The sequence below is a fragment of the Rhinoraja longicauda genome, chromosome 22 (genome assembly GCF_053455715.1).
Source record: "Rhinoraja longicauda isolate Sanriku21f chromosome 22, sRhiLon1.1, whole genome shotgun sequence".
In the NCBI taxonomy this organism is placed as follows: Eukaryota; Metazoa; Chordata; class Chondrichthyes; order Rajiformes; family Arhynchobatidae; genus Rhinoraja; species Rhinoraja longicauda.
Genome location: NC_135974.1, coordinates 28,847,119 through 28,857,835, shown reverse-complemented (window position 1 = coordinate 28,857,835; position 10,717 = coordinate 28,847,119). Strand labels below are relative to the sequence as shown.

The 10,717-nt window shown below is 50.5% G+C and overlaps 1 protein-coding gene across 1 annotated transcript in view; it reads right to left on the bottom strand.

The window, feature by feature from the left end:
• LOC144604597 (cadherin-like protein 26) overlaps window positions 1–10,717 on the bottom strand; it is a 54,944-nt gene that overhangs the window by 16,673 nt on the left and 27,554 nt on the right. Inside the window, exons 11-12 of the mRNA XM_078419217.1 lie at window positions 9,706–9,848; window positions 6,736–6,969 (exon numbers count right to left, since the gene is read on the bottom strand). Coding sequence (XP_078275343.1) covers window positions 6,736–6,969; window positions 9,706–9,848 — 377 coding nt within the window. The remainder of the gene's footprint in view (window positions 1–6,735; window positions 6,970–9,705; window positions 9,849–10,717) is intronic.

The window sequence follows — 10,717 nt, the reverse complement described above, 5'->3', positions numbered from 1 at the left end:
CTTGGCGGGGCTCAGCAAGGAGCTGAGGAGGTACGGGAGGGGGCGGGGAGTTCCCTGTTGGGATCTGCGGTGGCTGATCAAGGGATGAAAGAGAGGAAGCTGGCGGTGTGGAGGTGGAGGACTCCTCCTTTTATGGAGGTCACCAAACCACCGCCCGCCGTGGGGGTAAAGAGGAGGCGTGCGTCTGGTGAGGAAGAGGATGGCCCTGGCATAAGGGCCAGGGGGCTGCCTGCCCCGAGACCCTCCACTCCGGTAGAGGAATGGTGATCCACGACTAGTGTCCTCTAGGCCGGGGGTTGCCCTTTCGTCCCAGGGGCCTTCAGAGGGTGATATCTCACAAGATGTTGGGGTTGGCTGCCCTGGGAATGTGTGTCCCCTGGGAGGGAGGACGAGCAGTGACAACCCGAAGGGGGGGTCTCGGTTGTAGGGGTGGTTTCCCAGCCTATGCTCCTCATTAGAACTATGAGAGTGACTGAGGGGTGCGCTGCCCCACAGACTGAGGAAGTAGGGGAGAGTCCAGAAACACTGGCTCCTTCAGTGGGCCCCAGTGAGGGTAACTCCCCTGGTGGTGGAGGGATGGAGACTCTCTGGGTGATGCTGGGGGAGTGGGTTCCCTGGATGAGGAGGGGGACGGGGCTGTTGCGGGTCATGTCTCTCAGTCAGATTCCGGGGGTGAAGGTGGACCGCGGGCCCTGGGGGCGCCCTGTTTTTGTTCTTCCCCAGGCCCAGTTGTAGAGGCGGGGAGAGTGTGCAGGAGCCTGGCATACACTGGCCGGCTCATCGCTGTTGGAGGTGTCAGGACTCTCCCTCGACATTGATCCCGGGGGTGGGATCATGCCGGAGGGGGGGGAGGGTGTTGGAGCCAGCTTACACAGTGAAGAGAGGAGCTGGCAGCCAGTGGCAGTCTGCCAAATCTGGGCCACGACCTTGAGTGCAGGGAGGAGGAAGATGTTGCTTCAGGTGTCAGTGGGTTGGCAGAATGCCAGGACTCCAGTGCTGTGGCTCGAGCGGCCGGCATCATTGAGATTTCGAGAGTTTTTTGCCATGAACATCAGCACAGTAGGAGCAAAGTCCGGCTAGCTGCCGAACGGTGGCCAGACCTGGGGGGAACTATCCGGACACTTAGTGCTATCCTTAACAGTAGGGATAATGCTCTAAGTGCTTGTGATAAGCGTCAATTCGGGGAGTTTTTGAAGCTCCTAAAAGAGCGGGGCTTCACTCCCACAAGGAGCTTGAGGAATAAGTCTAGTGAGCGTTCAAGTTCACAGTAGTTAGGCCTAAATATAAACGGTGGAAGGGGGGACCTTCGTAGGTTTCACCATCTATCGGTCCTCAGAGAGGGGAATATGCAGTGAGCTTTCTACAAGAGACGCACACTGTTGTTAGTGATGAGCCCACCTGGGTCCTGGAGTGGGAAGGGGGGGTCTACATGAGCCACCTCAGTACAAAGTCAAGTGGGGTGGCTTTTCCTGTTGGCCCCGACTTTCCAGCCAGAGATTGTGAAGGTGCAGGAAGTTTGTGCCAGGCCGTTTGCTCTATCTGGCCGTGATCCTGGATGGCGTGCCGTTACATTTCATTACGTGTACGCCCCCCAGCACCGGCACGATGCCAGGCGCGTTTACTTCAGGAGGTGACTGCTCTGCTGAGCACCATTGATTGCGGGGAGTGTGTCTTCCTTGGGGGGATTTCAATTGTACCCTTGAGACGCGAGATCGCTCTGGTATTCAGTGTGCCCCTGCAGTGGCGAAGAAGTTGAGAGGGTGGTGATTGAATCTTTCGAGCTGGTTGATGCGTGGCGGAATCTCCACCCTGATTCCAACGCGTTTTCGCGGAGGTCTGAGGGGGGTGGTTCCCGTATCGACCGTGTGTACATCTCCAGAGCGTATGTCTCCCGGGTCTCGGCGGCCTCTATGCGGACGGTGCCATGTTCGGACCACTGCCTTGGTGCGAGTGGAGTTTATTCCAGCCGCGCACACGGGCTGGGTCCGCGTACTGCACTTTAATAACCAGCTGCTGGAGGATCGCCGATTCCGGGAGTCTTCAGGCGGTTCTGGGTGAAGTGGGAGAGAGAGGCAGAGGGGCTTCCCTTCCCTTAAGCAGTGGTGGGGGATGTGGGAAAGCTTACATCCGTCTTTTCTGTCAGGACTACACGGGAGGGTCCGACCAGAAGGCGGGACGCGGCAGTCGAGCGACTCGAGAAGGAGTTACTCGACGCAGAGTCTCGCTTGGGCCGGGTCGGTGAGGACTCCTGTGAGTGGGGAGAGTTTCAGGAGAGGATGGAAGCGCTGAGGGACCTGCAGCTTGAGGCGGTCCCGAGGTGCTTACGTGAGGTCGCGAGGTCCAGATGCTGCACGATCTGGACCGGGCCTTCACCATTCTTTCTCTCTCTGGAGAAAGGGCGAGGAGCCCGCAAACAGCTCGTCGGCTGCTCGCGGACGATGGCTCCTCGGTCACAGACCCAGGAGGGGATTAGTGCGTTTAGTTCGGTCCTTTTATGGAACGCTGTTCTCTGCGGATGGTGTCAGCGGAGAGGCTCAGCGGGTTCTGTGGGAGAGGCTACCGACTATAGATAGAGGGGTGGTTGAACAGCTTGATGACCCCTTATCATTGGAGGAGGTGACTGGTGCCCTGCACCAGCTCAGAAGGGTAAGTCCCCCTGGGCTGGATGGGCTGACGGTTGAGTTTGTTAGAGCCTTCTGGGATGTCCTGGGGGGTGACTACATGAAGGTTCTGGGGGAGAGCCTGGCAACCGGGGAGATGCCCCTCTCGTGGCGCAGGGCAGTCGTTGGTCCTGCTACCCAAGAAGGGCGAACTCCGCCTGTTGAAGAACTGGCGCCCGGTCTCTCCTCCTCTGTACAGAGTATAAAGTTTTTGCACGGGCGATGGCAAATCGCCTGGACTCCGTACTATCCCAAATGATCCACCCTGACCAGTCTATACAGTCCCTGGTCGGTCCATCCAAGATAACATCCATTTGGTTAGGGACCTGATCCATCTGGCCCAGGGCACTGGGTCAGTCAGCTGCCTTTCTATCCCTGGATCAGGAGAAGGCCTTTTGACAGGGTGGAACATGATTACCTCTTCGGGACACTGCATGCGTTCGTTTTGGACCGCATTTTGTGGCCCGGGTCTGGCTTTTGTACACCGCAGCAGAGTGTCTCGTGAAGATTAACGGTGCATTGTTGGCCCCCTTTCGCTTTGGGAGGGGGGTACGCCAGGGGTGCCCCATGTTCTGGGCAGTTGTACTCGGTCTGTGTGGAGCCATTCCTGTGTCTTCTTAGGAGGCGGTTGGCAGGCCTGGTTCTACCAGGACCGGGGGTGGAGGTGGTTCTCTCGGCCTATGCCGATGACATTCTCCTTACGTTCACTGATCCTGTTGACCTGCGGAGGATGCACGAATGCCAGCAGGTGTTCTCAGCTGCTTCGTCCGCTAGGATCAACTGGAGTAAGGTGCTCCGGACTTCTAGTGGGCCAGTGGCAGGTGGACTCCCTGCCGGAAGAGATGAAGGATTATGCGTGGAGTACCACGCACCTCCTCTACCTGGGGATCTACCTGAGTCCCACTGAGGATGCTTGGCCGGCGAACTGGCAGGAGCTAGAGACGAAAGTCGTCGCCCGGCTGGGACGCTGGTCAGGCTTGCTTAGGGTTATTTCTTTCCAGGGTAGGGTGCTGGTCATAAACCAGCTGGTGGCCTCAATGTTATGGTACCGGCTGGCCACTCTTGTCCCGCCCTCTACTTTGTAAATGCTGTACAGAAGAGGTTAGTGGATTTCTTTTGGGGAGGGAGGAAACACTGGGTCTCAGCCGCAGTCCTGAGTCTCCCGCTAGAGGAGGGTGGCCAGTCCCTTGGTATGCGTGCGTACCCAGGTGGCGGCTCTCCATCTCAGGACTCTGCGGAGGTACGTGTACGCGGAGCACCCTCCCAGGTGGCACGCTCTGGCCACGTATTTTTTTCCGCCAGGGCCAGTGCCTAAGGGGGGTTTGGGCGGCTCCCGGTGGCGGGCATCAGCCGACCCGCCACACGGGACCATGCCAAGCTTTTACCGCGATGTGTTGAGAGTGAGGAATTTGGTCATCTTCAGTCAGCGCGTTGCTCCTCAGGGGAGGGGGGTGTTGTGGCTGTGGTGGGGGCCGGTCCTCATGCTGTCGCGGTGGGTGTTGGGGAGCGGCGTGAGCTTGGAGTGATTCCGGCCGAGCTTACCCCCGCTCCGCCGGAACTGCTCATCGGGCCCAGGCTCCGGAATATTTCCCGGGAGCCGGCCCCACACAACTTGAGCCGCCTCTCCCAGATGCCCAGCGTGCCGTTCCGTGATGCAGGCAGACGTTTACTGTATAGGATGCTCCTGCACACTCTGCACCTCCTCGCCTTCGTCTTCCGTCCGGATACGCCGTGGCGATCCGTGTTACCACCTGATGGCGGGGGTGGTCCCCCAATGGAGGTCTCTCTACAAGGGTGTCCTCCCCCTTTACATCGGGGGACCTGGGGTGGAGAGTGTTGCACAGAGCCGTTTGTGTGTAACAAAATTTTTGAGCCGGTTCACGGACACGCCGGCCGCTTGTATTTTCTGCGGCGAGGAAGAGTCCGTGTTCCACGTGTACATGGAGTGTGTGAGGTTGCTGCCCCTGTATGAGTATCTGAAGGGGTTGCTCCTCAAGTTTTTGGCTGCATTTCAGTCCTACGATCCTGGTGTTTGGCTCGGGGCTGGGAGTGGGGAGGGCCGGTCAGGAGGGTGGGATTTCCCCTGTCGGTTTGCTCCTGGGCCTGGCCAAGATGGCCATTCGTGGGTCCAGGCAGCGGGCGGTCGATGGTCTTGCCAGAGTCGGCTGCCTCCCCCTCTTCCGGGCCTACGTCCGTTGCGCGCGTGTCCCTAGAGAGGGAACACGCGGTGATCACGGGGGCTATGGAGGCCTTCCGTGAACGCTGGTCACCACGGGGGGTTGAGAGCATTGTAAATAATGAAGGCAATGTTGTATTATAATGATTACCTGATGTTTTGTAACCTCTGATTGTGGTTTTGATGTGATGTATCATGTGATTGTGCTGAATAAAGTCTTTGAAAGAAAAAAAAAAAAAAAAAAAAAGAGAGAGAGAGAGAGAGAGAGAGAGAGAGAGAGAGAGAGAGAGAGAGAGAGAGAGAGAGATTTTAGAGAGAGATTTGAGAGAGAGGGAGAGAGAGAGAGAGAGAGAGAGAGAGAGAGAGAAGAGAGAGAGAGAGAGAGAGAGAGAGAGAGAGAGAGAGAGAGAAGAGAGAGAGAGAGAGAGAGAGAGAGAGAGAGAGAGAGATTTGAGAGAGAGAGAGAGAGATTTGAGAGAGAGAGAGAGAGAGATTTGAGAGAGAGAGAGAGAGGGAGAGGGAGGGGGAGGGGGAGGGGAGGGGGAGAGGGAGAGAGAGAGAGAGAGAGGGAGAGAGAGAGAGAGAGAGAGAGAGAGAGAGAGAGAAGAGAGAGAGAGAGAGAGAGAGAGAGAGAGAGAGAGAGAGAGAGAGAGAGAGAGAGAGAGAGAGAGAGAGGAGAGAGAGAGAGAGAGAGATAGATAGATAGATAGATAGATAGATAATGTGTAAACGGGCCCTTCAGTCCACGCCGGTCAGTGATCATTCCATACACTAACTTTGTCCGACATACACTTGGGGCAATTTACAATTTTACCGAAGCCAATTAACCTAAACATCTGTGCATATTTGGAGTGTGGGAGGAAACCAGATCACTCGGGGAAAAAAACACGCGGTCACGGGGAGAATGTGCAAACTCCACGCAGACAGCACCCGTAGTCAGGATCGAACCTGGGTCTCTGGCGTTGCAAGGCAGCAGCTCAACCGCAACGTCTCTGTGTCGCCCAACTACAGACAGATGTACTGTTCAAGTACATACAGATAATACACAATACACAATAATACAACCAATTAATAACGCAAAGATCATAAGTGAAAGGAGCAGAATTAGGCCATTCGGCCCATCGAGTCTACTCCGCCATTCAATCATGGCTGATTTCGCTCTCCCTCCTAACCCCATTCTCCTGCCTTCTCCCCATAACCTTTGACACCCGTACTAATCAAAAATCTATCTATCTCTGCCTTAAAAATATCCACTGACTTTGGCTTCCACAGCCTTCTGTGCAAAGAATTCCACAGATTCACCACTCTCTGACTAAAGAAATCCCCCCTCATGTCCTTCCTAAAAGAATGTCCTTTAATTCTAAGGCTATGACCTCTAGTCCTAGACTCTCCCACTATTGGAAACGTCACGGAAACAAAGGATATCCAGTGGGTACTATTATCGATGAGTGTAAAAGCGCATTCTTATTTAGTTAAGTTTAGTTTAGAGATACAGCGTGGAAACAGGCCCTTCGGCCCAACGGGTCCGCACCGAACAGCAATCCCCGCACATCAACACTATCCTACACCCACTACGGACAATTTTTACATTTACCCAAGCCAATTAGCCTACAAACTTGTACGTCTTTGGAGTGTGGGAGGAAACCGAAGATCTCGGAGAAAACCCATGCAGGTCACGGGGAGAACGTACAAACTCCGTACAGACAGCGCCCGTAGTCGGGATCGAACCCGGGTCTCCGGAGGTGCATTCGCTGTAAGGCAGCAACTCTACCGCTGCACCACCGTGACTGCCCATTTACGTGGCTGTCATGACCAATTGATCAGAACCAAGTGTCAATTATCTTCTGCTGTAAAAAGAATGCATTCATCCCAGTCAATAGTATCAGATTTACCACCTACCAATAGTTGGCTGAAGTTTCCAATTATCCTTTATGTTTGGTTCATGATTCAGAAGTGCAAACGTAAATGGCCCTCCATATGGAATCATGTCATCGTCTTTTGCTTCAAGAGTGACGTGCTGAATATTCCCATCATCACACATTTGTTCATAAGTAGAAGCCAAATAGGGCTTGTTGTCGTTGACATCGAGCAGCAGAATATTCAACGTAGCTGTGCCTGTTAGAGGGGGCTTTGCTGGGGAAAAAAAGTCATGAATATTGAATTGGATTTCAATAAGGTAATCAACTTTGTCTTTTTGTTTAGTTTAGTTCAGTTTACAGATACAGCGCGGAAACAAGCCCTTCGGCCCTCCGAGTCCGCGCCGGCCAGTGATCCTTGCACACTGACACCATCCTACACACTAGGGACAATTTACAATTATACCAAGCCAATTAGCCTACAAAACTGTATGTCTTTGGAGTGTGGGTGGAAACCGGAGCACCTGGAGAAAACCCATGTGGTCACAAGGAGAACGTGCAAACTCCGCACAGACAGCACCCGTCGTCAGGATCGAACCTGGCTCTCTGGCGCTGTAAGGCAGCAACTCTACCTCTGCGCCACCATGCCACCCATTTGTCTTGTGCTCACTGACAATGGAATGCCATCTTAATGCTCTTTTGGCTTGTTTTTAAAGCCTTGAGCATATTATCTATAATCCGCTCAGCTGTGCTCTTGGTTTGACAACATTTCACTCAACATGTGGAAATGATATTGGAATTTTAAGATCTAGAGTCAGAGTGCTTGATTGTTATATGAACAATGAAATTCCTATGCTCGAGAAGGAAATGCAAATGGTTTACACCAAAGATAGACACAAAATGCTGGAGTAACTCAACGGGTCAGGCAGCATTCTAGAGAAAAGGAATAGGTGACGTTTCGGGTGGAGACCGAATAATTAAATTCTTACTTCAGAAGAAAGGGTGTCAGATAAGGAGAAAAGTGGAAAAGTGAAAGGTAAAGCCGGGAGGGAGAGATGTGGATGGAAAGGGAAATGGAGAGGGGAAAGAGGGGGGATAAAAGGGATAGGTGGGAGTGAGGAATAAGAGATAGAGTCATAGTGATACTGCATGAAAACAGACCGACACTAACCAACATGTCCCATCTACACTAGTCCCACCTGCCCGAGTTGGGTCCACACCCCTCCAAACCTGTCCTATCCATGTACCTGTCTGTTTCTTACATGTTGGGATAGTCCCTGCCTCAACTACCTCCCCTGGCCACTTGTTCCATATACCCACCACCCTTTGTGTGAAAAAGATGAGCATACGAAGGAGCGGAAAGGAGCAGGATGATGGAAGATTGTGGAAGAATTGTGTGCACACCAAGGTGGGGGTGGGGGTTGTGGAGGGGGGGGGGGTCGGTGGGTGGTGGGATAGGGGATATGGGAAACAGAAGGAGGGTTGTGGGGGGTGGTGGGGTGTATGACTTGAAAGTGGAGAATTCCATGTTCAAACCATTGGAATGTTAGCTACCCAAGAGGAATATGAAGAGGTGTTCTTCCGCTTTGTACATGGCTGCACTCTGGAAATGGTGGAGGCCCAGGACATTAAAGACCACATGGGAATGGGAAGTGAAGTTAAAATGTTTAGCGACCGGGAGAATTCATATCCATCTGGGCACAACTGTGTAAACAAATACTTCACACCAGATTAGAAAAGGGACTGTTCAACAATTGAACATTAATGGTTCTAGAAACTAATTTGTGCAGACTTGAACCCATGCAAGTTTGAGTTTCCCAGTTGGGGATAGCAGTCAAGAACAATAACAGTAAGCTCTATGTGGATTGCCTTTTAGCAGATGATCCAGATCGTTAAATTAGCACTTTGCCCGCATTAAAATTGAACACATCCCTGGGATTTGTATTTGAGTTAAAAGCACCAGTAGAATCCTCGGGCAATTTACCATGATGTCCAGAGCTGAAAGTAAAACCGCCCAACTTTCGTTTCAAGAGCAAGACTAAAATGAATTCACAGGAGGAACACCTTACAGTGCAAGAAATCATGTTTGAATAATTGTAAGAAATAATGCAAGTCTCAAATAGCAGATTCAGAAAGGCAACAATTAGCCGTAGACCATAAGACACTGGAGCAGATTAGGCCATTCAGCCCATCAAGTCTGCACCTCAATTCAATCATGGCTGATCTATTTTTCCTCTCTTAACTGCATTCTCCTACCTTCTCCCTGTAACCTTTGACGCCTTCATTAATAAAGAACATATCAATCTCCGTTTTAAAAGTACCCAATGACTTGAAGTGAATAGCATCTAACGACAGGTTTAAGAGAATAATTTGGAAAGGCTAATCCATTAAAATGCTCCTCTTTTATTTTTATATGGAAAGTCTAATAGAATAATGATTATGGAAATAATGTGGCTTGCAGGTGGGGACAAGTTGAGAGCTCTAATGAGTTTAGTTTAGTTTATTGTCACATGTGCCGATCCAAAGTCTAATGGGCAATGGACAAAATTCTGAAGGAAATGACAGGCACAATCATTCAGTTAAACCAAATTAGTGCTCGTTGTGCAAGATGATACATTGTGGTATTTAAAGTTGAATCCCTTCTTATTAGGTAAAACTAAGTTACTGATATTTCACAGGATGTGTAGGAAAATAACTGCAGATGCTGGTACAAATCGAAGGTATCACAAAATGCTGGAGTAACTCAGCAGGTCAGGCAGCATCTAGAAGACAGGGAATAGGTGACGTTTCGGGTCGAGACCCTTCTTCAGTCTGAAGAAGGGTCTCGACCCGAAACGTCACCAATTCCCTCGCTCCTAATTTCCGCCTGGCTTGCTGAGTTACACCAGCATTTTGTGATACTTTCACAGCAAGATGGCATTTATAATTCATCTGATACTGAGAACAATGAGGAAAGCACAAAATGAATCTGTTAATGCAAAACAATGAAAGAAATCGGTACATATCAACTTACCATCATCGACCGCATGTACAATAACTCTGTAAGTACTTTCATTTACATAAGGAGACTCGCGGTCCATTTCATGTAAAGCTGTAACAATCCCGGTCTCTGCATTTATCATGACCCAATTTTCTGGATCATATGCGTTTGTGAACCTTTCAAAAAAATCATAAGGCAAACTCTTCAATATTACAGAAATATATAACTGTGTTCAAGATGATGCAAAAATCCCCAATTCCTGCAGTGCTATTTTATGTGATTACCATTTGATTTTCAATGATATTTATAACAGAGAGTAGGAAGGAACTACAGATGCTGGTTTAAATCTAAGATAGACACAAAAAGCTGGTGTAACACAGCGGGTGAGACAGCACCTTTGGAGAAAAGGAATAGGAGACGTTTCAGGTCGAAACCCTTCTTCAGACTCTTGACCCGAAACGTCTCCTATTCCTTTTCTCCAGAGATATTGCCTGACCGTCTGTATAAGAAAATGACTGCAGATGCTGGTACAAATCGAAGGTATTTATTCACAAAATGCTGGAGTAACTCAGCAGGTCAGGCATCATCTCAGGAGAGAAGGGATGGGTGACGTTTTGGGTCGAGACCCTTCTTCTGACCATCTGAGTAACTCTGGCTTTTTTTGTCTATCTTATATTTCTAACAGATTTAATAAGTTGTCTAGGCTCATGAAGTGAAGAACTAATTCATGCAAAGAGATCTTCAGCCAACATGGAAAAGTGCCATTTCATAAAAAGGGACTGTTGATGCTGGTTTATACCAAAGATAGGCACCAAATGCTGGAGTAACTCAATGGGTCGGGCAGCATCTCCCGAGAAAATGGACAGGTGACATTTCAGGTCAGGACCCTTCTTCAAAGTATCAATTAGCTACCGTTTCAAAATGTTAATCGGGAAAATTGAATAGAATTGCACAATTTAGTCACAAGGATATTTACTACACACTCCAGATATGCAACATTTTCAACTGTACACCTCTAGCAGATTGGCAAATAGCCAAACCAAAG